Below are 27,882 nucleotides of genomic sequence, written 5' to 3'. Positions count from 1 at the left end.
TTCTGCTAGATTCTTAAAAACAGCAGAGCACTCCTGTCATATATAAGGAGAATGTTGCACTGTTATGAATTCTGAAGCGTTTGTTTTTCTTTACCTGCGCAGCAGCAGCTTGGGATGGTTCTTGCTCTCCAGGTTGCGGTCGATGAGGTCAGACAGCAGGTGCTTGAGGACGTCGGTGGCGTACTCCAGCTTGCTCTGCAGCACGGTCATGATTAGCGAGGCCACGTTGCCGCGGTCGCGCATGGAGAAGCCCCTCTGGGCTTCCAGCGTGCGGATGAAGCACAGCAGGTAGACCTTGTTGTTGATCAGCTGACCGAAGAGCTTCAGGCCTTTCTCCACCTGATCCTGACGGTAGCCTGGCACCTGGACGGAAAAAAAAACACATGGAAAAAACCCAGACACAAGTAATCATCAGAGGTATGCTGGACTCGTATTGAAGCGCATATAAGACCACACTGAATGTAAGTCGACCCCCTCGTTTTTTGAAAAATATTTAGTAAGAGAAACTCAAAAACAAAGACAAGGTCTATAAAAAGCTCTATTTTCCGCTTCTTGGAGTTTTTAGGGCGATGCGTCCAAGTACTTTTGACCATCCCCATAACATAGAACAGTTCTTCATGAACAGTACATCAACTCAATCGACTCTTGCTTGGTGCCATTTTTGGAGGGATTTAGGGCATTTTGAGTTTTTCTTTGTTTGTGTAATGTTACAATGCAGACCATTTTTAATCATTCAATAACTCATTCAATACCAAAGACGTATTTATACGCCTTTTACTTTTTACTTTTTGCACAAGAGGCCAAGAAAGGTGATGATGCAAGTGCACAATAAAGGAGGCCACAAGGTGGCAGAAGTGCATGTGATAAGAGCTCGGCATGGATCTCTGGCATGTATTAACGCCCGACAGCAAGGAGGAAGTGAGAGAGCGGAGGAGCGGAGCGTGAGAAGGTTACGCATTGTAGGGAAATTTTAACGCATGCACACACACTTTCTAGTTCCAATTGCGCAAATTGTAAATAGTTCACAGTGTTATATTTGTAAATAAATTGTTATTTTGATGTAAAACAACCCTTTTTTTATGTTGTTTGTATTGTGGTGCAGTTGTTTTGGTATTTGAGCTGTCACAAAAGCAAAAAATATATATTGTGTCAAAGTGAACATTATCTTTTCACAAAAAGCTGGTTTTCTCTCTTTTCTAGTCAGGAACGGATATTTCCCTCAAACTTATCTACAGTATGTTCTACTGCTGATTACTAAAGAACGGAAAAAGGTAGAAACAAACCTTTTTTCTGATACAAGACGAGAGCCTAGTCTGAATGAGTTAATAAAAGAAATCAATAAAATGAGCCGCGGGCCACCTAAGGCAAAAGAACAACGGGCGAGGAAACAGGCGAGAGCACTTGTTCCCTGTGCCGTTTACTACGAGCCTCTTTGCTGTTGCGTAGCGAGCACCTACGGACGTTTTACCACCTCATGCATACGCTCACTCTCAAGAAGAGAATTGTTTGGACTGGAAGTCACATCCAACACAACATTCCACCGTGGTACATTCCTGAGTATTCCTGTGCTGAGTCTGTCACCACGCTGCCACGCATCAATAACAATTAGGCGCCCGTCAAACACCTAAAAGCAGCCGTCTGCTTCCTTCATGAGGCTCTTCACACACTTTGACATTTATACCAATTAAAGCATAATTAATATCTGGCAAATTCTCATCAGGCAACCTTGAGGGGCAGCCAAACGGGGGTCAATCATGGCCCTAATGGAACAAGACGACCTGTTCAATTACGACTGTCAATCAAAGTCACAGGGATAAATTACTTCTTTTTTTTCTTTCTGTCTGATTGACTGACTTTTAATTGCTCTTAAAAGCTGATGCTCACCTCCAAGTCTCTGAGAACAGGATGCTCCTCAATGCCGGGGAAGAGAACCCTCATGGTGTAGGTCCTGTAGTCCAAGAAGGGGATTCCTGCACCATCCAAGTCACTGGTCAGCTCATGGATGTCTGTTTGTAGCTCTGCAAAAGCTAACAGACGACAACGTGTCTTGACGGGTGTGAAGAGGTAAAACGTGTTGGTCTACATGTACAAATCTCTTTAGACCCCAGATGTAAGATGAATTTCATTTCCCCTTTTTCATGCACTCCAAATTATTATTCATGGGAAATGCAGGTGTTGCATATAATGAGTGTGTGTGTGATGAAGGGTATGAAGAGGTGAGAAGTAGGGTTGGTTTCGTACCTTCCTTGCACTCCAGGGCCACCCGCGACTCCAGGTTGTCCATCTGCATCTGGAGCCTCTTCAGCGTCAGGTCGCTCTCGCGGGACTTGCGCTTGTAGGCGATGAGCACCATGACGATGGCGAGGAGGAGCAGGGCGCCGGCCGCCGCGATGCCGATGATGGCCGTGCTGCTGAGCGGGCTGTCCGACGTGATGTGGACCACGCCGGGGGAGAACTCGATTCCGCCCACGCGAGCCTGGGGATGGGACAGGGGCGAGTCACCACGAGAGACAGGTAGCAGAATTGTATTGGATAAGAGCTCGGCAGAGATCATGAAAATCACACACGACAGGAAGGAGGAAGTGAGGGTGTGGAGGAGTGTAGCGTGCAGAAGCTTATGCATTGTAGGGAAATTTTAAAGCATGTGCACGGGTGTGAACGCGTGTGCATGCTTTAAAATTTCCCTACAAACACACAGTTCAGTTCCAAATGTGAAAATTGTAAGTAGTTCACGGTGTTATATTTGTAAATAAATTGTTATGTTGATGTAAAACAACCCCTTTTTGATGTTGTTTATATTGGTGTAGTTGTTTAGATATTTCAGCTGTCACAAAAGCAAAAAATATTTGTGTCAAAGTGAAAGTTACAGTGTGCTTAAAATGTATCTTTTTACAAAAAATGTTTTCTCCCTTTTGTAGTTGGGAACTGATATTTCCCTGAAACGTACCTGTGTTCTACTGCTGATTACTACAGAACAGAAAAAGGTAGAAACAAACCTGATGAAAGACGCGAGTCTCATCGTTCTTTTGATAGGTTTGTTTATATAGATCAGTCAAAATCGTCTAAACTGGACGGTACTGACAGGGTTGTCTTTTGAAAAATGGCTGGGATTGAATGAGTTAATTAATGATACATTTTTATTAGTAATTACCTATTTTTTGGGTTAGGGGACCTTGGAATTGTCCTGACCTTTCCCCCTTATACGGCACCCCTGGCCAATAGCGCTCATCATAAATACATGAAAAATTCATAATTAATCAATGTGATCGGTATCGGCCAATTTCACTCATGGATGAGTGCATAAAGAACTCATGGAATCGCCAGCATAAGACCATCATTGGAACATTCCTAATTGGCCATAAAAGACGCTTCTCGTTTGTCTGGTGCAAACATTCGTCTGCAGCCACTTACCAGAACCTTGTGGCGACCTGTCAGGTTGGGTGACTCGCACAGCAGCTGGGTCTCAGACACGGTCAACATGCAGGGCTTCTCTCCGATAAGAACCGTGTAGTTCATCTTGCCGTTGCCACTGTTGGTCGGCGGGAGGAAGTTCCGTCCCTGCAGGAAAGAACACGGGGCTCTCAAGCACTGACGGGAAGTAGATGTTGAAATCCGAACGTACCTTCAGTATGATGGGTGATCCGGGTTTAAGCTCCAGCACCCCGGAGGCGCTCAGAAGCTCAAACTCAGGGTTGGGGTAGTAGATGAAGTTGGTGTTGTTGAGCGCCATAACGGCCTGCACGTCGTCCAGCTTGAAGCCGAACTCGTCGGGCCTCTCGGGCACCTCCTGCTGGTGGGCCAGGCTGATGGGGAGCTCCGGGGCCTGGCACTGCATGGACGTCGGGCTCACAACCTGGCACAACTGGAACGGGTAGAAGGAAAGAACTTTCACGTCTATTTCGAATAAGAACATAACAAAATACATACAGCATGTAATGTAGACTGTACCGTTGTCACTCATTTGTTGTGGTTAATTGGTTCCAGACCTGAGCGCTGTTTTTCTCCTTTTAGTCGGGAACTGATATTTTCCTGAAACTTAACTATGTTCTACTGCTGATTACTACAGAACAGAAAAAGGTAGAAACAAACTTTTTTCTTCTGATGAAAGATGAGAGTCTAATCTTTCCTTTTGGTGGGTTCGCCATAGAACACAATATTCCGTGTGCCTTGAAAGATCAGTCAAAATGGTCTCAAATGGCCGCTACTGAAGGGGTTGAAATTTGAAAAATGGCTGAGATTGAACGAGCTAATATTGAATCCTGCTTCGCTTTAACCACGATAAATGAGGGATTACTGTACTTGCATTTGAAGTAGCTACTGCAGCTTCATTAACCTTTGCATGGGCTTTAAAATGTTCTGTCGGTGTGAAAGACATGCGCGATACGCTTGCCGCACTGCTGACTACAATAAATGCATCAGAGGTATTTCATGATGCCTGAGCAGTTTGCTCCTTGCTGCCATTACAACATTGGTTCTGTTGCCGCTATGTTATGCAATTGAGCTACATTTTCCTTTCCGCTTTCTCATCGTTGTGAGTCCAACTTTCTTTACTCCAATGAGCTACTCAGACACCCAAAAAAGAGCACCAAGTGTCGGACTTACATTGAGCGTCTCATGCTTGTTGTATTTGGCTCTGATGAGAGGCGTCTGGATGATGTCCAGGTTTGTCCCCGTCACCGTCACCGGAGTGTGTCCACTGCAAAACAACGACAAGACGATCAAGACGCTGCAGGAGGACGCCGACAATCCTTCCTACCTGTAGATGCTCCACTCGGGCTCTATCTTGGTGATGGTGGGGTCCTCCACGTACTCGAAGCGAAGGTCTTTCTGGAGCTGGGCCTTGTCGATGCTCACCGACACGGACACGTTGCCGTAGCCGTGCAGGGACGCGTGGGTGCGGCACGTCAGCCACAGGCCGTCGCGTCTGCGGGTCAAAGAGTTAAAACCACGTGAGATCAACAGGAAGTGGGAATACAAGGAAATTGATGGCGTTTTTTCATTCTGGAAAACTGGGAAATTTTACACCTCAGACAATCAAAGAACAATGGAGACAAACTAAAAGACTTTATACAATCTACATTTAATAGATATTGCCGTCAACATTTCTGTCTCAGCCTCTAATGTTGGTGGGCCTAATGTCTCAGCGTCCTTGAATGCAGCATTAGTATGCAATGCCAGGATGTTGTTCCGTTTGCATCCTGCAGCGACCATATTTAGTCGTAAAGGGTGGAGCTTGAGGGCAAATCAATCGCAACAGAGCCACGCCCTGAAGCCCTATCGGCTTAAACGAGAGCATAACTTAGCAGAACGAGCCGTATTGAAGGGGACATGAAAGCAGCGATGGAGAACGGGGAGCTCATCAGGAGGATATTTATGGAGGTCGTAAATCCAATATAATCGGGTTTATTTTGGCCCTGGAATGTCTTTTTTTACATTTTAATTGACTGCCTAAGCGTGAGGTTCAAGAAGAAGGGTTGGACCACTGACTTGAGAAAGGTGCACGGCTGGTCCTTAAACATGATGGACACGTTGCTGCCGGCGTCCAGATGGCTGCCTGTGATGCTGACCACCGTGCCCCCGGAGGCGGGTCCTCTACTGGGCTTGATGCTGTGGATCCTTGGAATCTAAGGGCAGTCAGGTGATTGAAAATAACAAATACGAGATGTAAGAAAGCAATGAAAAAGCTAAGAAATAAACCCTGACCAGTGATGGAGGGCATTAAAATGATCTGATATCGACATAATGTGAAAAATGCCTTACCACAAAGTAGTAATACTTGGAGGATTTGGCCGTGAATTCCGGTCTGCACTCGCCCACGCCGACGCACACCTGCACGTTTCCCGTGTACTGACTCTTCTCGGCTCGGCCCATCTCGCACACGATCCTGAGGACAAAGTCTGTCTCAAGAAAGACAGCAATACATGCACGGTGGAAGTGTCCGTACGTGATACTGACTGTTCGGCTGGGATGTAGCCGTCTCGGATGGGCGTGCACTCCACTTCCGCCACCTTCACGTTACCCTGGATCTCACGGAATTCCAACCCGAGGTTCTCACCGCGGATGGTCACGAGCGTTCCGCCTTCCCTGGGACCTCGCAGGGGGGTAATCTACAAATATATGGAAAAACATTGAGCATAATGCTCAAAAAAGATGCGGGATGATGGTCAGCGAGGGCCACATCGTGAAAAACAAAAGGATGCAAGGACCACGATGATATTGTGTAAAGCAACACATGTACGTTTGATCTATTTCAACAAAAGAATCTTTGTCATGAAAAAGCATGTTATTAGTTATAAACGTCACTCGTTGCTCTTTTTCTCTCAATTTTTAAAAAATTAGCCAAATATTTCAATTTCGCGCTTCAATAATCTTTGATTCCCATGATATTTAAACTTTTTTCCCAACCTAATTTCCCCCCCATTTTTTTTTGTTTGCTTCTCATAACTTTATGACTTAAAAAAAAATAACTTTTTAAAAAAATGTTTCAACTCTACGCTACTAAAATGACAGTTTTTTTCTCGTAAAATTGCATCTTTTTTCTTGTTAGAATACAACTCTTTTCTCTTAATATTTTGACTTTATTCTTGTAAAATTAACAGTTTTTTTACGCAACCTCATTTTCAAAATATTACAACTTTATTCATTGTTTTCTGCTTAAAATGTCTTTTTATATGTTTGAAGCTCGTTAATACTGGATATATTTCAATATTTCAAGTTTATGCGACTAAAATGACATTTTTTCCTCCTTCCATTTTCACTTTATTTTTCTAAAATTACTACAGATTTTTCCAATTATAATATTGTTCATTTTTTTCGGGCCAATAAAAAAAATAACTGATTGCGTGTATGATTTGCTAGATACCGAATATAAGACGACATTGAATCTAAGACTACGCTAGCTGTAAAATGTACGTAAACTGAGGCAAAATTTTGGCACACATTTCCGACGTTAAATGACAAACATGCTAACCAGGGCGGACGCTAACCGAGGTTCCACTATACATATACACATCAGTGAAGCATAAAGACAAACATGTCAAAATTGTGGGCTTTTGAATGAAATGTTTTCTGTGAAAAAAACTAAAAAACTAACTAAACCTAGTTTCAGAAATTTTTTTTTTACCCAAAAAATCGAAAGGTATTCTAACTGCACTGCGACTGCATTCTAAATATTCTTACGGTATTCTAAATATTCTTAAACAGCATTCCAAACATTCTGATTGTTTTCGGAAAAAACCCAACCCGCAGCCCGCTGCTGCTGAAACGTCACAATCATTCACATCGTGGCCTGATGCACATCGCATCACATTCACGTCACCGCCAAGGAAAAAAGAAGCATTCGAACAGCATTCAAATAACTTTTTCATTCCGGCTGGTGCTGCTTGATTCGTGCTTGGTGTGTGACGGGGGCTTAGTGGGTCACATGACTGTCACGAGCGTATAATTTGATTCATCAAGACCGTCTCGCCTTGATGGTGTGCACGGAGGGATGCTAGTGTCAGTGGCGGACCCCTGGACAGTCAGCGATGTCCCCCTGCTGAAGTTTTGTCATGGCGCTGTGCCACGATCAAGTACATGTAGCGGAAACCCTGCCTTCAGTGTTAGTGGAGACCTGCCAACACGGTACACATTTATTGTACTCAACATGCAATTTGACTCTTGTATGCTTCACAGCTCTACATTTTGTTGCATTTCCGTGTTTCGGGTTCGGTCTGTACAGTACAGATCAATAAATAGATGTGATCAGTTTCTCAATAGTGTTTCAAATCGGGACATTTCCGTCCCCTGGGAGGGCATGAACCACGGCACTAGACAGTCCTTGTTGCAGACCTGTGTGATTCGCGGGTGCGTGCACTTGCTGTTGATGCCGTTGTGCTCCAGCCACTGCTTCTCGGGGTGGGGGCAGTGTTGCTTAAGGGTGCAGCGGTTCTCTCCTTTGCACCACACGCAGCCAAACAGCGGGTCGGCCTTCAGGCACAAGCCGCAGCTCCCGCGCTGGGCGTCGCACTTGTACAGGTGGACTACACGCCACAAAAAGAGGGAAAAGTGGGGGGGATTAAATACAAATGATGGCATTTGAGAACAATAAACAGAAGAGTTTGCAGTATCTTTGCCTCATTATCTCATTTGCCTCACGCCTCCGCACGTTTAACATACTATCACCATGGCAACAGGCCAGCCGCTGCTTTTTAATTAGAGGGAGGTGTGATCTGTCCTTCTCGTGACACCCTGGGAGATGCTTCTTCTTCTTCATTTCAGAGTAAAAGGCACATAATCCATATTCTAACAACAGATGCCACAATCTTTATTGATACAGAGTGTGTGTGCGTGTGTGTGCGCGCGTGTGTGTGTGTGTGTGTGTGAGCTAATGATGCCCACCTTTGTTGTGGGCGGGGTTGTCGATACTGAAGTCTCCGTTCCAGATGACGGTCAGCTCCACGGGAAGGCTGCTCATCTCCATCCCGTCATAGAAGTACTGTCGCCATGGCAACACAAGAGCGGGCAGAAACACAATTTTTACATGCACCGTATCAACAGGTGGTTGTGTGCACACAATCTTTCAAAGATTAGCGTCGTGTTTGCAGCGCTGCTCGATGACAGTGTCCGTCCTTCCATCTAAATATTTGGATTTGTGCAACGATTACACGCCGCATAAATCCGCCAAGCACTCAGACGACGAGGACGGCCATAAGGAGGGAATGTTTGCGTACAAACACCAAAGCCTGCTCACCGATGTGTTCTGACACTGCACCGAGGAGCTGTTGAAGCGAAGGGCGGGGACGCGATGCTCGTTGCCCTGGATGGTCAGCAGGCACTCGTAGCCGCGCTGGCCCGACTGAGGCTGAGGAAGGTTCTTGGCCCGCAGGGTGATGGGCTTCACCACGTTGACTGGGACCAGGATGCGGTCTGCCGGCAGCAGCTGGGGACACTCCTGGAAGAGACAAAGATACTGCGCTGTAATATTGTTAGCTTAAATTCACTAATTGACCAAAAAAACCCATGAAGAATGTGGTACATCCACAAGAATTTGACTGGTGGAAAACCTTGGAGGGAAAAACGGGAAGAAACGTGCAGAAAAGCGAGGAAGTTGGGCAGAGAAGTGATTTCATATGACTTCAAAACTGGTGAAACCATTTAGTACGTGATGCACAGAACAAGAATTTGACTTGTGGAAGACCTTGGAGGTAAAAACAGGAAGAAACATGAAAATAAACAAGGAACTAGAAAAGCACTCTGAGAGCGCAGACCTCCGCCAAGCGCCATGTTTCCACCCATATTGTTATTTACACCATAAATATTAGTCCTATGTTTATTTTATCTACATATTTACATTCCTTGACCATGAAAACATAGCATTAGCAACTGGATTCATGATGACATCAATATTAGATCAGTCGTCAGTCGTTTTTACGCATTTTCCGTAATGGAGGTTTTCTCCTGGATGCTCCATAGCTTTTGAAGATACAACAAATCCAGCTTCCACAGTGTGTCGGCTACATATAACGTTGTTTGTTGCACGTTTACAGCTTCATTTGTTGTCTTCCTATGATGAAAATTCCATTTTTTTTATATTCTGGATGATATTATCCGGAATTATATCTTTGATAATTTGTAGAACCTGTTGGAAACTTGTCCTGTATTTTTTTCCCAAGTGGTCTGACCATTTTTTGTGCAGTTACAGTATATGGACAAATCTCACAATGTTAAGGAATCCTTTCAAAAAATTCCTGGATGCTGACGGTGATCCAGATCCCCCCCAAAATGTCATCAGGTCTTGCATATCGCATTTCCTACAAATCCTGACAATTTCAACCAAATCCATTTGGAAGTTTTCAAGTTATTTTGAACACAAACAAAAACAACAAACGCCGGCAAAAACATAACCTCCTTGGTGGAGGTAATAAAAGGTGAAGGAGAGATGTTAGGACCGTACCAAGAACCATTACGACTGTGCAGCCACCTGGAAGTGGAAGTATGGAGGGCAAAAATCCAACAAAACAAGCAAAAAAGTTGGGCAGAAAAGACTGTACCAAACTCAAAACTAGCATAAATCATTAATAATGTGGTGCAACCAGCAAGAGCTGGAATAAAATTGAAAAAAAAGCAAAAAAAACAACAAATAAGGGGGCAAAAAGATGTCATGGGAAGTACCAAGCTCAAAACTTGTAGAAACCATGAAGATTACATCACAGGATGGTGACTAAAATTGAAAAATAAACGTAAGTTGGGTGCAGAGGATCTCGACGAAGACTTTATGGAAGCCCTGGGAAGTAAAAAACAGACAAGTTAGGCACAAAAGAGTAAATAGGACTCTACCGAGCTCAGAATTGGTAGAAACCAGTAAGACTGTAGTGCAGCCAACAGGAAGTAGAATTATTGAGGCCAAAAATCCAACAAAACAAGCAAAAATACGTGGAAGCTGGGCACAAAAAAAGGCTTGGTGCAACCAATAAGAGGTGGGCTAAAATCTGCAAAAGAGAAGTCGTTGGAATGTACCAAGCTCAGAACTTGCAGGAACCATTTAGACTGTGGTGCACCCAACAGGACGGGGACTAACAAAAAAAAAAAAAACATGAAAAAATAGGTGCAGAGAAGCTTTACTTGGACTTAAAACTAAAAAATCAAAAAACATGAAAAAACAAGAAAGTCGGGCACAAAAGTGTAAACAAGACTGTCCCAAGCTCATAATTGGCAGAAACCATTAAGACTGCAGTGCACCCAACAGGAAATACAATTATGGAAGATCTTGATGGCAAAAATCCTACAAAACAAGCAAAGGAATGAGGAAGTTGAGCACAAAGGCAAATATTACTGCACCAAGCTCAAAATTGCAGATTGTGCTGCAAACAACAAGAGAACCAACGTGCAAAATCCAACAAAACAAGCCAAAAAATGAGGAAGTTGGGCACGAAAGACACGGCATATGACTGCATCGAGCTCAAAACTGGTATAAACCATTACTATGGTGGTGCAACCAGCAAGACATGGTAGAAAATAGAAGAAAAAAAGAAAATAAACGAGTAAAAAGGATGCAAAAGACATGCCATGGCAATGTACAAAGTTATGTCAAAATCAAAAGTTTAAATAGGTTTAATAGCAAAATCAAATATGATAGCAACCATAAAGACTGTAGTGCACCCAACAAAAAGTGGACTTCACGGAGGACTTGGAGGTAAACATGTGGAAGACGGATCTAAATAGTGGACAGGATGTAAAGGAGTGTAAAGACGCAAGGAAACACAGAAATTTGTCAAATTTTTTAAGGCAGGACTACCAAAAAAAAAAAAAAAAGGCCATTATGTGACGGGAGGAGCTTGTCAAAAAGGAGGAGAAGAGCAGAAGATAAGGCGGGTGGAGCGTAGTGGGCGATAACGCTTGTGTGGAGTTTATTAAAAGCCACTTGATTGCCTGAGTGACTGACTCAGTGAGATGGGTGGGGGAGGTGGGGGGGGCGCTGTGTGACACTATTCACAAAGTCATTATAGATAAATCACACACACACATGCAGAAAGAGGTGGTGTGTTTGCTCTTCCAAATCTCATTTTCTTATACAAGTAGGAGGACACACACACACACACACACACACACGCACGCACACGCACGCACACACTAATACACTTGAACAATGGCGGCCATTAATGTGATCTGCTCTACAGAGGCAGATCACGGAGACTTCTAGATGAATCTACAAGACACAGATCTACGTGAGAGATGAGGTGTCCAAAGGAAACACACACACACACACACACACACACCTACACACACACACACACACACACACAAAGAAGAAACAGTGAAGCACCTCTTTGAGATAAACAACACAAGGCAGCAGGAGCAGCATCCGTTTCCATGGCAACCAGGCAGGCAGCTTGTGTGGGATTTTTTTTATTAAAAAAAATATTTACCTCCATTTTTTATACATTTAAAACAAAGGTTTTGAATATTATAACACATAGGCACATTTAAAAAAATACAATTACATGAAATAAAATGCTTTTTTCGAAGCTTGAATGTAGTATCAGGTGTTGGATTTAGTAGAAATCCCACTTATCATATTTGACCAAAACACACATGCAGCGCACACTCGCGCGTGTGCGTGCGTGCGTGCGTGTGTGTGTGTGCTGTCCGCTGATGCTAGCGTTGATGGCGGCCGTCGCCTGTTGAGATTGATGCCGACGTTAAGTTGATGTAATGTCAGTGTGTTTATCGCTAGCTTCACTCACACGCACACACACACTCCCCTTCCTTGATGGCCGGGATGTGATAAATAACACAGGGGCGGGCGCAGATACGCCCCGCCATACACACACACACACACGCGCAGCAAACAGTCCCATAAATAAAAAAAACATCAGGCTGCATTCTGCTGAGAGATGAGGGCAGAGAAGCGAGATAATGCAAAGTCATGAATCTGGGTTTGATTTGTTTAGCCTGATAGCGTGAACCTTCATAGAAATAACTGAAGACATTAGATTGAATATTTAATTCTCTTTTTCCCACTATTTTATTTCATCATGTCTTTTTAGCAAACATCAGCAACATGTGAGCAACATGCGAACGCAGCCGAGTGACAAAAACACCCGCTCCCGTGGTCTTGAAGTTTTTGTGTTTACTTGGCTAAGAAGCAGCGAACACGCTGGGTCTGATCCATCTGCGCCTCCCGCTGGGTGCTGCCAGAAAACATCATTTTGTTGATTCCATCCCAAGTTCCTAATGGCTATAGCGACAGAGTGACATTCTAGAAAGATGGGATTTTGAGGTAACGAGCACAGATGACATTCTGCATGTGCACGCTGACCCTTCCTTTCCTACTTAGATCCTCTAATTAGACGCTGGTGGGAGGTGTGAAGGGTGGGGGTGTTAGCGACTGAACAGGAATCGACGTGGGAGTTGCGAATGAGGAGGCGAGGAGAAATTCCCATGCTAATTATACGAGTGCCAGGGTGTGAACATGAGGACGATCTGAAACATTTCCTGGGGTTAAGGGGTATCCACACAAACGCTTTCAGATCAAAACTAGGCCTGTCAGATGATGAAACATTTTAATCAGATTAATCACAGTTTTCAATTGTATGACTTATGATTAATCACCATTTGCAACGATGTCTGAAATATGGCCTTTTTACTCCATTTTATTGAAATGACAGGATTACATATAATATCGGCCCACCGATACAGTATTATCGGCCCAATATTGGCATATAAATGTGACATCGCTAGATATCGGTATTGGGTTTTTTCCCGATAATGAAAACTGATATTAAAAAAATGCTGGACATTTTAATCACATGGCCAGGATGACACCACAGTGTGTTCACATACAGTACAAGCCCACCTCCTTTGCACTTTCCACAGGCTCCTCTGTTCCTGTCCGCTCTGACTGCCCTGAAGTCGGCTAGCTCCTCACGTTAGCACGTTAGGAATGCTAGCTGTTAGCCAATCAGTGAAGAACAAATAAGCTGCACTCCCTGAAGGTCTTGACGTTCTTGCCAGCCCGTCGATCTTGCTAGCCGCTTCACTTTCATCGTAGCCGCGGCTCTGCCGCCTCGATATCAATGGGCAGACGGGGAATCACACCGATGCCGGACGTCGCCCGGACATGGCACGTAAAACTGTGCTTAAATAAACAAACAGAGCTGCTTGAAAGGCAGCCACTCGTGGCGGCGGTGTTAGTTCCACGACAGGAGATAAGTGATGTTGGTAATCGACAGTTGGACAATATGGCATAAAAAAGTACCTAAGCAGGTAAGTAAGTAGATATGTAGGTAGATAGAGGTATCTCCATGAGAAATTCACATTTCCAGCAGCTCTGCAAAAATATAATGAACTTAATCACTTAATCACAAAATAAAACAACCAATGCGTTAATTACATTAGTTACAGCCCTAGTCAGTTATCGTTTCAGCCTCTCACGCACACGGACATGGCTTTCTGGGTGAGCTGAAATGGTATTTTTGGAAAATGGCTTCCGGAGTGCGTCGTCTTCGTGTAAACGATGACGTCACCGATCCTTCGCCGTCACGTGACCAGAAGTGAGCTTTGACGACGAGCCAACATAATATTTCAGCTGGCTGGACTCACCCCAGTCGACGTTCTCCTGATATTTTGTTGTCTCAAACTCCAAAATGACTCTTGGAAGTAATTCCATCCATCCGTCTTCTATGCCGCTTACCCTCACTAGTGTTGGGGGGGTATGCTGGAGCCTATCCCAGCTGACTTCGGGCAAGAGGGTCCAGGGTCCACCCTGTGATATAGCCCACTGCTGCCACTCCAGCTTCCATTAAATCCATCCTATTAAATCTGGCATCAAGTGTCTCAATAAAAGCATCCTGATCAATATGCTTGAGTCCAGGCAAAGCTAAGGTGCTTCATGCGAGGAGCAGCTATTATTTATTTTGGTATCCCCCCGTTGGATGAATATATTAGGATACAAAGGATATGGCTAATTGTGTAAACACACTGTGACGGCGTGATCAGGAATATTCTGTGAAACAACGTTAATCCACACGGCTAAAGCCTTGAGACACGTGAAGGACAAACTTTTGTCTGATCCGCGTGCCCGTGCCACTGGGTTTTAACGCCATGCATACTAACAGCGAGCTCAACCAGCGGGGAGAGTGTGCAGGACGTCTATCATTAGCATAATCTCTTCATTGTAAGAGAGCAGCAGACTTGTTGCCTTGTTTGTGGAAATAGTGTCCAGAAACCCCCGCTGACCTCGGATTAGCGAGGTTAATCAAAAGCGAGTTCAGAGTCGTTAAACACCTGCTCATCAAAAAGTTTCAAAAAGAGGATCTCGAAGGTGGAACACGAAAGAAACATGCAAAAAAACAAACGTACCAAGCTCCAAACTGGAAGAAACCATCAAGACTGTGGCGCACACAACAAGAAGCGGACAAAAATCTGAAAAAATACGAGTGAGGACCAACAGAAGGGCCATTATGGAAGACCTGACTGGCAAACGTCCTGAAAACAAAATAAGGTCTACACCACTGGTTCCCAAGCTTTTCACAGGCTCGCGCCCCTTCAGACATCTGAGCGCAGGTCATGTACCCCCCTCCCCTACTCCTGCACACTTAAAAAACATAAACCACACAATGAAACATCTTTGATATATGATCTATTATACCATCATATTAAAAATGAGGCTGGTCATTTAAACCAGAGAGGCTGTAAGTTTCATGTACTTCTAACAAGCGGTGACGAGCTGTGGTGAACGGTCGTCTTTTGCTGTGCTTTGCTCTGCAACAACATGGAAATAAACAGCACGAGGCAACTAACACGTAACACACAAACGCAGCAATTATAGATAATTATGAAAACAAAGGCACGTAACGTACAGAAATCAATAAGGAAATGAATTCACTGCGAGGCGTAATGGCACCACATACTGTATAAGCACAGAGCTAACATTACTCAACTGAACCTCACCTCACAGCATTTACATTTGGGAACGAGGACGAGGTGAAAGGCAAGAAACAGAAAATACACGTCATGTGCTGCCTTGGAGAAAGTCATACACATAAGTTTCAATCTGCGTCACACATGGTGTGTTCAAGGACTGCAGAACAAAGAGGCCGCCGACCATTAAGACGGTGATGCAAGCAGCAAGATGTGGGCTAAAATTGAAGTCAGGAAGGAGAGGACTTTATGGAAGACCTCAAAGTCAAACATCCAACAAAACAAGCCCAAAAAAACAAAAACAACCAGGAGTTTGGGCAGGAAAGACATTTGTAAGGAATGTACCAAGGTCAAAACTGGGGGAAACCATCCCAATTGTGGTGCAAGTAACGAGATGTGGACTAAAACGAGCAAGAAAGGAGCAGAGGAGATGCGGTAGGAACCTACCAAGTTCAAAACCATTAAGATGGTGGTGCACCCAACAAAATCCATCCATCCATTTTCTGTACCTCTTGTCTACGTCAGCCTATCACAGCTGACTTTGGGCGCCCCCCCCGAACACCCTGGAGTGGTCACCAGCCAGCCAATCGCAGGAGACATACAGACACATGCAGACAAACAACCAACATAGCAACCAGCGACATTCATACCTATGGACAAATTAGAGCCGCATGCATGTTTTTGGAGTACGCAGAGAAACCCCACGCATAAGGAGAACACGCTAACTCCACACAGAGATGCTCCACGGAGATTCAAACCCAGATCTTCTAGATTTGCTGACAAGGCCACCGTGCGGCCCAAGCACCAACATAACTAAATTAGCAAGAACGGTGCAGATGCAGAAGATGCAGTAGAAATGTACCAAGCTCAAAACTGGCAGAAACCATGAGAAAACAAAATCCAGACTGAAATTGCCCCCCCCAAAAAAAATCACATAGGGAGTGAACTTATGAAAGACTGTGAAGGCTAAAATCAACAAAAAAAAGCTAAAAAAACCTGAAGTTGGACACCGAAGACATTTAAAAGGAATGTACCAATCTTAAAACTAACTGGGAGAAACCATCACGATGCTGGTGCAAGCAACACGATGTGGACTAAAATGAGCAAGAAGGGTGCAGAGGAGCTGCTTTAGGAAGAAACCAAACTCAAAGCTGGCAGAAACCATTAAAACTGTGGTGCACCCAACAAAGACGTTCAATACGTCAAAGACGTCTGTACCAAGCTCAGAACTGTAGAAACCATTAAGATGGCGACGCAACCAACAAGATGTGGACTGCAGTCGGGAAAAACAAAGGAAGTTGGGCACAAAAGACATTCAGAAGCTGAAAACTGGGAGAAACCATAATGGTGGCGCACCCAACATCAAGGGGACTTTCTAGAAGACCTTGGGGGTAAAAACGGGGCACAACCATCTAAATATGAAGCAACGAAGATGCGACCGGATGTAAAGGAGTGTAAAGACGAAAGGCAACCTGGAAATTTGTCGAAACCGACCTCGAATTTGAGAGGTTAATAAAAAGCAAATTAAAAGTCATTAAGGCTGTAAAACACCTGCTCATCAAAAAGGTCCATGTCATTAATGTGCAAATGCGTAATCCCTCTCGCTTTATTTGTGGCTCTCCTTCAAGTCGGCGGCGACACAATGGGAAGAGGATTGGCACCTTATTATCCTCCGTCAATATTGACCGGCAGCGTCTGAGTTAATTGGAAAAGTAAACCAGGCAAAGAGCGGGGCCTGACTAAGCGCAAGGTTCAAAAAGGATAATGGAAGGCGGCGGCAAAAAGAGAAAATAATATCGTCTGCGCAGGTTGAATGGCTCCGGGGAAATATTGGCGGAATAACACAATCGAGAGCAGACTGCTCATCAAAACCAGGCAATCTGGCCCGCCTTGTCCCCACGCTCGCCGGTGATCTTCATCATGGCGCACCTCGGGCGGGGATTAACAGAACTCTTATGGAATACTACCGGACAAAAGTACACACACACATACCAGCAGGTCACAAATTCTCATCAAAGTGAGACATCTTTTGCTTTTGGGGCGTTAGGAGCATGTACCCCCATCCAGAGGGCGGCTTGTCTTGGCTGCAGTTGGCTGGGCAGGGAGCCAATAGCTCGGATAATTCACAGCCAATGAGATGTGGCTCACGCAGAGCATTCCTGCTCGCTTGTGCCATCACTTCGACGCTGCTCTGTTACTTTGTGGAGGATTTGGACTCATTCTGATTGGACTGACTTTACCCAAGGCCCGTGAGGACACATGGCACCTACCTCTGCTTTCTTGACTCGCCCCTCCTGGAAGGAACACGTCCTGGGGTCGTGGGTGCAGTCGTGTCTGTATTTGCACCAGTGGCACTGGTATGGGCTGCTCACACAGGACAAGCACCTACACACACACACACACACACACACACACACACACACACACACACACACACACACACACACACAAGTATACATTGGAGATGACTTGGAAACAACAGAGCTGCTGCCAAAAAGACGCCTACACAACAACAACTTACGACTTGTGGACGCTGCAGTTGTAGAAGACGAAACTGGTGTTTGCAAACGTCAAGCCTGTCTCCTTGGACTTGAGATAGAGCTGGACGATCTGGTGGTCGCCTGGGAACAGGAATACGCCAGATTATAGTGGAACATCGGTCAGCGTCCGACTCGCAAACCGAAACGTTCTTCAACCGAATCAGAATTCATGCACATCCAACAAATCCATTCCGAACACGCAAAAATATGAACACAAAACACAGTTTTATGGTTTGACAATAATAATTTGACATGCAGAAAACGATTCCAAATGCATACGCACGAGGAATGAAAGGGATAAATGAACATTTGACCTTCATTGAAGACTTGCTGTGTGAGCTCGGAAAGCCCGTTCATAAAGACTACATCCTTCATTATTTGGACTATTTTTTTTAACTATTTTTGTATTATTGTAATGTATTTGCTATTTTTATTTAGTTTATTTGTATTTTTGTATATTTTATGTTTTCAGTAAATGGGTTGACAGATATGAGCAACATGTGAATGACGAAAAGACAGCAAACTAGTTGGGCCTGAACAAAAGGTGCAACCCACTGGTTGCTGCATGCTAACATATGCTGATATAAGATATATACGACAACATCATCTGACTATCAGTGACTATCAAAGACTTGTGTAGGGATGGAGAGTCTTTGAGGGACACGGCAGCGCGTCTGCACCTCATCCATGTCCTTTTGTCTGGCCCTAATGAAGGACTTCATGTTTAATTCAGCAGCACCTCCACACACACTCGGGTCACCTCGCTGCCTTCCAAAGCGGGAATCATTCATCAATCAAGGTAAAGCACCCCTGACAGTGGATCCGTCCTAATTAGGCCGCCTAAAAGTTACCTTGAAGCCTACAAGCCTCCCTCTGTGTCAACCAAGAACTGACTAATTAGAGGACAGAAATAGAACTTCCGAGGAGTTATAAAAAAAAAAAAGTAAATCCCAGAGATGAGCTCACCTTTGTCGACGATAACGCGAGGCATCTCCTTCTCGGCGGGAGAGGAGCACCTGATGCGGTTCCCCTCTACCAGGCCGCTCATCTCCGCCAGGTCCTCGAAGGTGCAGTTGACCCCGGCGGACAGTTCTGGGACGTTGTGGGCTTCCAGGACCAGCTGCAGGAGAAACAGGATGAGGTGCATGAGTGCAGGTTTTTTTGGTGGCGTCAGCTCAAGTAGTGGAAAAAAACCAAAACAATCCTTGAATATGGAGCTGAGGAAGCAGGTGGACCAGGGGGGTCAAGACCAGAATATACATATTGATGGGCCAGCGTGTCTGGAGGAGGACTTGGATCAAGGCTTTTGATTTAAGGCTCGCTCAGCAACAGAGAAAGGCTGAGTCCTGCTGTTTTTAGATTGCTCTTTAATGAAAAGGCAGACCCCCAAAAGTATTTTGAAGGCGGTACCAAACGCTTCCGTAAAGAATCCCCATCCCCGTATACGAAGTCCAATCATGGTGGGAATGGCGTGGCGGCGCCTTCGGGTAAAAGCACACACTGGGAAAAGGTTAAACACTCTTGTGGAATGAGCCCTATAACAGCCAGGCAGTCTATGAATACCATTAAAGTGGCGCAGAGGTGGGGAGCAACAATGGCGCTACTGACCCTCGGAGCACCTCAGATGGGGAAATGATCATTCAGGCTTGACCCCGGTAAATCAAATCCCACTGCTGCATGCCGGATATTCATTTAGAAGCGTTAGTTAAGGGTCAAACGCAAATGAAAACCTTCAGGGTAAATACAGTACTTTTATTCCAGTTTATCTTCCAAAGGGAGAATGCTGTTACCGGTACAATCACTACGATACTGAAAATGAGTCAACACGCAGCCACGGTCATTGGGGTGGGGCGGCACGAGTGCTGCCGGCACCTGTGGAGCTGCGGTTTCATCCAGGTAAACATGGACTCTGACATGAAGTGTGATGTTGTGGAGCAGGAACCGGTCTGCACGGACGTTTTGCAACATAACGAGCCCAGACGCTCCTCCCAGATCAGGGGCGTCCAAACTTTTTCCAGCGAGGGCCACGTTGTGAAAAATGAAAGGATGCAACTTTGCCACTTTTGATATTTTGTAAAGGTGTGCTAAGAAGTTATAAACTGCATATTACATCTCAGCTTTATGAAATAGGTGAAAAAACATTCACCCCCATTTCCACTGTTTTTTATTCATTTTCCAAACATTTCAGCTTTCATTTGAAATCATCTTCATGAATGTTCTTGTCATATTCTGACTTTATTCCAGGAATATTTGGACTTTATTCCCAACCTAATTTTCCAAAAATGGCAACTTTTTGTTTCTCGTATTACAAGAACATATTTTTTTCTTTATTTCATCTCTACACAACTAAAAATACAACAGTTTTCCTCATATTACGAGTTTATTAATTAGAATACAACTTTTTTCTTAATATTTTGACTTTATTCTGGTAAAACTACAGCTCCCCCCCCCAATTATTTCAACTTTCTTCTTGTACATTTTCTTCTCATAATTATGACTTTAACAGCATTATTTTTGTTGTTTATTTGCATATCATAACTTCCACCCAACCTAATTCTCCAAAAATGACAATTTTATTCATTGTTTTTTACAAATATTACCACTCATATTTCACCTTTATGCTACTAAAATGGCATTTTTATTCATTAGAATACAACTTTTCTTCTTAATATTTTGACTTTATTCTCGTAACATTACAAATTTTTTACACAAATTTTTTTTCCAAAAATCACACCTTTATTTTGATTGTTTTTCATAATATTACAACTTTTTTCTTTAATATTTTGCCTGACATTATTTTGACATACATTTTACATTTATTCTTGTAAAATGACGACTTTTTCTCGTTATGTTGCAACCTTTTTGTCTTCCTATTTTGACTTTATTCTGCTTTATTTTTAAATCATGTTTTAGAATGTGTTGCAGTTCAATAAAAAAACGCACAGATGGCCCCCGGGCTGCACTTTGGACACCCCAGTCCAAGATGATCAGGTGCCCCCCCCAGACCTGAAACCAATTGAGCATCTGAAACAATGTAAAGAATGTGTCCCCTCAACGAACCGCACCACCCCTAGTGCGCTATAAAAGCTGTACCCTGACTACTTTAAAGTCTATTCACGTCTGTAGCATCGTCCCCTGAGAAGATATAATAAAATGCCTGCTGAAATGCGAGTGCTGCCAAGTAACACCATGTTAATGACCGCTTCACTGGACGTTTGCACAGCCGGGATTAGAGTTGTGTTGTTGTTATTGGCCACTCATCAGTATATGGACCGCAATAATTACCTTGTCTAAGTGCCAGTTTGTCTCTGCGCTCGCCAAAAGATGTCAACAATGTGTGATAGCTCACCGTCACACTGAACTGGGACACGGAGATGTTGTTGGGGTGCACGCTGAGACGCACACACTGCTTGATGTCAGATGCGAAGCGGCGAGGCTCCGACGAACGCTCGCATTTCTCCTTTCGGGTGCACCTGCAAAGGATGAGAAAGGCACAACAGGGGTGTTATTCATGCACACATTAGCAGAAACCCAACCTGGAGTTACAACCATTGCTCATATTTCCTGCTAGTGACTGTGAATGGCGCGCCGAGTCCACAATGCTCGCTCTGTGTGGGGAAGTGGAGCAGGTCCGCAGGGAGGGAGGCTGGCAATCATGGGCAATGCCAAGTGCAGGTGCAACAGTCCTGCTTATTATACACAGCAGGTGGTCTCGTTCTAGCGAATTCTGCAGGAATGGTAATGGTTGGATTTCATTTGAACATATACCTCTATACGTTTACTTCGTACGACGGAGTATAAGGGACACGTTGAAAAAAAAAAAAGATTTTGAAAATAAAGTCTTACGAGAAAAAAAGTTCAAAATTTACAAGGAAAAAGTCTTAAATTTACAAGAATGAAGGCAGAAATTTACGAGAAAAAAAGTTGTAAATTTCTAAGAACAAAGTTGTAAATTTACAAGAAAAAAGTTTAAAATTTCTGAGAACAAAGTTGGAAATTTACCAGAATAAAGGTCTACATTTATCAGAAAAAAAGTTGGAATATTCCGAGAAAAAAGTTGTCAATTTACAAGAACAAAGTTTGATTTATGAAGATAAAAGTTGTCATTTTACAAGAATAAAGTTGTAAATTTACGAGGAAAAAAGTTGTGATTTTAAAGAGAATAAAGTTGTAAATTTAGGAGAAAAAAGCCGCAATATTATGCGAATAAAGTCATACATTTTACGAGAATATGTTTACTATGTAATTTCCTCTTGCTTCAGGCAAGCTTTTATTTAGAACGTGGCAGCAAAACAGAGCAGTTGAGCACAAACGGATTAGCATGTCTAGCTAGCTGTGGTATTTTCTGGTGATTGGCTCCTGCGCTGTGTGCGAGTCATCCGTTCGTGTATCCAAGCTGTTGTTGAACAGCTTTTCAACAAAAACAAGGGGATTGGTCGGCAGTCAGTGAACTGATGTCTCCAGTTTGGAAAATTGGTACTGCTTTAGCTGTTGTCATTTTGTTTGGAAATATCCCCATCTGAAAACAAACTTGCTGATGTACGACAACGGTTCTGCAATCTCGTTAATGACCTTTTTTATCGTTTGTTTTGGTTCCGCTGCCTGAATGCTGTGACACATTATAGCAGAGGGCGATCTACAGATTGATTAGATTGGCCCTGAATGGAGACTCATCTGCACTCTGTCTCACTTAGGGACTTTTGATAAGGTGATGCAATTAGACAGACGACCCCGCAAGCGCCACTGATGACGATCACATGATACTGGGTGGAAGATATCCACTATATTTCATCCATTCATCTTTTTTAATCATTTAATTGACTCTCATGTTCTGGACATGTTGGTGCATGGTGCGGCCCGCGGATGTTTTTTTTTTTTTAATTGGCCCTTGGCACATTCGAAAAGTATAATTAAACAATACAATAAAAAAATAAATAAATAAATAGCAAAAATGAAAACATCCATGACTAACGTTAAATATTAGGAGAATAAAGTCACAACATTACGAGAAAAAGTCATAATATTACGAGGAAAAAACATATTAAAATGTAAAAATTTAAAGTTGAAATGTTCAAGAAAAAAGACTTTTGAAGCCGCAATATTATGACAAACAAACAAACAAAACAAAAAATACAGCTGCAAAACTTTGAACATTTGGCTGTGAAAAAGTTCTAATATTACAGGAATAGAGACAAAATATTATGGGAATAAAGTCAAACATGAAACGGAAAATCGGGCAAAAAAGTGTAATTTAAGGAGAAAGGATTCATACTAATATGCTTTTTCACCTAAATCACAACGCTGACATATTATTCATTTTAAAATCTATTTAACCGCTTAGCATATCTACGTGTAAAATATTAAAGCTGCCCCTCCATCCTTTTTCATTATGCGGCCTTGGATGGAAAAAGCTTGGACACCCCAGGCATCGGCCACGCCCTCCAATCAAGACAAACAGCACATTTTGCCACCCAGTTAGGTTTCTCTTGTAGTACTGCTTGGTTCCTTCAGGGGCAACGGTGAGCCAATTTAGCTGTTCTCTTTTAATAGGGTGAAATTATTGGAAAAAATGGCTTTTTTTACACCTAAATGTTTTTGTATGGATTATTATTATGATTATATACATACATATTATATATATTTAATATACTGGTCATTTTTAGTGATTGCAATTTACATGAGCAGGTCCTCTTGGAGCTTACAAATATGTAAATACCTAAATACACTTCTTTTCTAGATATATGTTTTTATTTATTATGCGGTTTCATTTTTACAATATTTTTTATATGTAATATTTAAATGACTATAATTCATTTTATTAAAACTGATTTCATGATCATATTTTTTATATTTTATATTTACATTCAACCAGAAAGACTGATTTTGTTTTTGTTTTGCTTGCTTGACTTTTGCGCCCATCAATTAGTCAACACAGCGATATTGGATCTTATTTATATTTCTTTTCTTCTGCGTCTATTTTTTTTGCTGTTGCTATTTTTCTCCCCTTCTATATTTGAAGGACATCATATGAAATGCTATACGTCCCATAAAGCTGTTTTTCACTTTGATTTGTCTTTTTTTTGCCTGTTTGGTGAAAAAAAGCAAACACATAATTCCATGCCTTCCAAATAGGTATCCATTTAGCTTAAGCTCCCAGACGTGGTTCCTTGCACGGTTAAGAGCGATGCAAAGCGTGCATAATTGAAAAAAAACAACACATCAACATGAAAGTAAACACAAAACCACATTTGCCACTAAATAAAAATGCAAGACTGCGAGCTTTCGCCATTTCTGAACGCTCTGCGCTGTGCCTCCATATGTTTGTAGGTAGAGTGCAGACATGAAACCTGTCTGGCGAGACTCTGGTGTAATGCATATCTAATGTGAGGCATGGAGAAGGTCAAGCGAGCTGTGGAATGAAAGCTATTCGATTCCTGCAAAGCCCCAATCTGGGCATCTGCGCGTCTATCGTGTCATACACATCCCTACACGTGTGTTTTTGAAGCTTTCATATCATTCAAGTGTTGCTGTGTGACACTTTTACACATGGTTTCTGGTGAGTAAATGCAGGAGAAACGACCAAATGACACACGGAGCGTCATTAAGAGTGCTGGTCCACATGGACACACATGGAGAGGCCCCCGTGGGAGAGTCATTACCTGGCCCACTGGCCATGACCCCGCTGTGGATGGAGTATAAGCCCGTACACCCTCAGGCCGTGCAGCCTTTCATCAGTGCAAGAAATGACACTTTAGAGATAATGTAGGAAAACAGCACCGTATCGATCCTATGAAAGACAATATGGCCGTCACATGGTTTATGTATACACTGTGTGACCTCAGCTTCATGAAATATCCTCTGATGTTTACCCAATAGCATCTTACAGTCTTAACAAACTGCCATCTCATGGGGGTGTCTGGGGCGTGTGTGTGTGTGCGTGTGCACGTGTGTGTGCATGAGGCAGTGACAGCGACTTGAAGGTGCAACGCTCGGTTCCATCCTGATGCCCCTGTCACTTCTTGACCTTGTTCCCTTCCCTCAAGTTCCCTCCTTCTGCAGCAGGTGACAACCCCCCCAACACACACACACACATGCACACATGCACACACACTCTCAAGGGACACACATCAGAGCCCAGGTGCAAGCATCCTCAGGTCGAAAAGACAGCTTTGAATAAATTAAAGGCCCCCACTGCTAAATACCACAGTCAGTTTGAATATTAATAGAAAGTTATGAAAGGAAAATCGCCCTCTGGTGGAAAAAAGAAGAAGTGTTTTTAACTCAACCCTAAATCTCACTCAAGGAGTCCACTTGTATTTTTAGTAAAGCTGTCCAACGACTACAATTCAGATTAATCACAGTTTTCAAATGAACTAATAATGATTAATCCCCATTTGTAACTATGTCTGAAATATGCCCATGTTTACTGTGTTCTATGAAAAGACCGCTAAACACAAGACAATCGATTTGTGCGTATTGTACGCTCCAAATGAACCTAAACATCAAATCAAGCTGCAAGAACGCGTGTCTGAAACTCTACTGACCTAAAGTCTCTTTAACAGTAGCAGAACATTTGAATCCTAATTTCATCACGTTATTATGAGCAATGAGAGGTTGCGTTCAAAGACACCACGTCATTTCAGTGGTAATTCATAATTAAATAAACGAGTAATGTTGCCTTTTAACAATGTATTCCTATTTGATCACTCCTGTTCTACTTGAATCTTATTTTTATCTTTGTTTTTGACATTTTTATGTCTTCCTGTTCTTTGCACTGCACATGCCAGAATTTTAACTCCTATTTGTGTCTTGATGAACAGTAATCCCTCGATACAAAACAATATTGTTATCGGCCGATATTTGTTGTGATATCACTTAAACCTGCAATAAAAGCCTGCTGTTCTGGTGATCACGTCTGCTCTCAATGTGGAATACTACTTGCTCAATTTGAATGCATCTTTTTAATGGCCTATATTTGTATTTGAGTTCATTTAGCCATTTTTATGCTTGAGAATTTTTAATTTAAGCAAAATATACTGTGTATAATGTGCTTCAATATGCATTTTATGCGGGTTTTTTCAACGTTTTTTTGCGGGAGAGGCAAAAAGAGGTGATGATGCAACGCTACAAGCATGCATTAACATTTCAGAGCACTTTTAAGACATAAAAACGACCACAAGGTGGCAGAAGTGCATTCAATAAGAGCTGGGCAGGGATCATGTCAACGGAAGAATCACACATGACAGGAAGGAGGAAATGAGAGAGCGTGGAGGAGTGTAGCGTGCAGAAGGTTGCGCATTAGAGGGGGATTTTAACGCGTTTGCGCACACATAGATCAGTTCTGAATGTGAAAATTGTAGATAGTTCATGTTGTATTTGTAAATAAATTGTGATTTTTATGCAAATTAAAAAAAAAATTAAATATTTCAGCTGTCACAAAAGCAAAAAAACATCTGCGTCAAAGTGAAAGTCATGCTTGAAATGTATCTTTTCACAAAAAGATAGTTGGGAACTGATATTTTCCTGAAACTTACCTATGGTCTACTGCTAATTACTAAAGAACGGAAAAAGGTAGAAACAAACTGTTTTTTTCTGATGAAAAACGGGAGTCTAATCTTCCTTTTGGTAGGTTCCATGCTTACGGAGCCATAGAACACAATATTATATGTGTGCCTTGAAAGATCAGTCAAAATCTTTCTAAAATGGCCGCTACTGAAGGTGTTGTTTTTTGAAAAATGGCCGGGAATCTACAGTGTATATATTTTTAAGGCTTTCATTGGAAACGTGGTGTTTTCAGTGGGACATTTTTGGTCATGAGGAACAATCGTGTGGCTTTTTGTGTTGCTTTGTTATTTTAGGCTGAAAATGAACAATCCTCTGGCAAATGCGCCATGTTTTCATTCACAACAGATGGACAGCACAGTGAAAAGTAATAGTTTACAGACTTCAGCCGACTCGCCGGCCGCCTCTTGCCATCATCAACAACACGAAGGGGGCGTGGACACGGGAAAGATAACACCTTAGTCGCTTAAAAGTCTTCTTTTTGGATAGTTGTGTTGTATCCAATCAACCTTGAAAATAACCAGCCTCTCTCCCGCGCCCTGCTCTCTATCAGCATAGGCTTTATTTACTCTATAGATCGGCCAGAAGAGCCGAGGGAAGAACGAGGAGGAGAAAGGCAATCAATAGTGCATGGGAGGAAATCAACAGGAGATGCTGACAAGCACTCAAAAGTGCCTCCTTGCTTTGACTTTGAATGGATGCAAACTCCAACACCCTCAGCTCAGCTGCTTCCAGACCAGCCGACATTTTGTTTTGGTCTGGACCAGACTGGACCAGACTGGACCCACTGTTCATTGTGTAAAAATGTTTTAAAACAGTGCAGCATTAAGACTCTGCATGCAAACTCATCCCAGGAGTCTCTGCAAGGAGCCCATATGCTCCATGGCGGATACGCCACCTCCAGTAATGCCAATCTGTCAGCTGTCAGTCAGTGCAAGCGGCTAACTAGGCCGTCAAGGCTCCCGTCAAGCGTGACAGGCAGACAGATTGGAAGCCACATTTCCACAAGTTGCATTATCATCGCATTTAGCACGGGTGTTAAGACGATCAGCCGTTTGCACTTTGATAGCACATTTAAGGGCCGGGAAGCGATGCTAATTCCGCGATAGCTTAATAATTGCTATCCGGATCGCTCCCTGTGGCCGCTTCCATCATACGCATTTAAATTCTCCTCTTCAGAAGAACTACTAGTCGTAGCCCCGATGACTAGTACTGTATACCCGCAGGTCTTAGTTAGCCTTATTACAATTAGTATCCAGCCGTTTTAATAAGCAAATACTCCTTGAAATGTGTTTTATGGAATTGATTTTGGTTGTGTGTGTGTGTACGTGCGTGTGTGTGTGTGTGTGTGGGTGTGTGTGTGTGTGTGTGTGTGTGT

General features: G+C 43.0%; 1 protein-coding gene across 1 annotated transcript in view; it reads right to left on the bottom strand.

The window, feature by feature from the left end:
• The window catches only part of plxna4 (plexin A4), a 159,109-nt gene that overhangs the window by 13,806 nt on the left and 117,421 nt on the right, over nucleotides 1–27,882 (bottom strand). The window contains exons 6-22 of the mRNA XM_054753811.1: nucleotides 21,292–21,415; nucleotides 18,909–19,062; nucleotides 17,924–18,023; nucleotides 17,673–17,787; nucleotides 8,732–8,932; nucleotides 8,380–8,476; nucleotides 7,831–8,021; nucleotides 5,956–6,107; nucleotides 5,761–5,884; nucleotides 5,488–5,624; nucleotides 4,757–4,924; nucleotides 4,603–4,696; nucleotides 3,623–3,862; nucleotides 3,412–3,558; nucleotides 2,242–2,476; nucleotides 1,885–2,027; nucleotides 95–363 (exon numbers count right to left, since the gene is read on the bottom strand). Coding sequence (XP_054609786.1) covers nucleotides 95–363; nucleotides 1,885–2,027; nucleotides 2,242–2,476; nucleotides 3,412–3,558; nucleotides 3,623–3,862; nucleotides 4,603–4,696; nucleotides 4,757–4,924; nucleotides 5,488–5,624; nucleotides 5,761–5,884; nucleotides 5,956–6,107; nucleotides 7,831–8,021; nucleotides 8,380–8,476; nucleotides 8,732–8,932; nucleotides 17,673–17,787; nucleotides 17,924–18,023; nucleotides 18,909–19,062; nucleotides 21,292–21,415 — 2,691 coding nt within the window. The remainder of the gene's footprint in view (nucleotides 1–94; nucleotides 364–1,884; nucleotides 2,028–2,241; nucleotides 2,477–3,411; nucleotides 3,559–3,622; nucleotides 3,863–4,602; nucleotides 4,697–4,756; nucleotides 4,925–5,487; nucleotides 5,625–5,760; nucleotides 5,885–5,955; nucleotides 6,108–7,830; nucleotides 8,022–8,379; nucleotides 8,477–8,731; nucleotides 8,933–17,672; nucleotides 17,788–17,923; nucleotides 18,024–18,908; nucleotides 19,063–21,291; nucleotides 21,416–27,882) is intronic.

Source organism: Dunckerocampus dactyliophorus, chromosome 15 (assembly GCF_027744805.1).
Source record: "Dunckerocampus dactyliophorus isolate RoL2022-P2 chromosome 15, RoL_Ddac_1.1, whole genome shotgun sequence".
Taxonomy (NCBI): Eukaryota; Metazoa; Chordata; class Actinopteri; order Syngnathiformes; family Syngnathidae; genus Dunckerocampus; species Dunckerocampus dactyliophorus.
The sequence above is the reverse complement of the archived record's forward strand: the minus strand, read 5'-3'. Positions and strand labels throughout refer to the sequence as shown.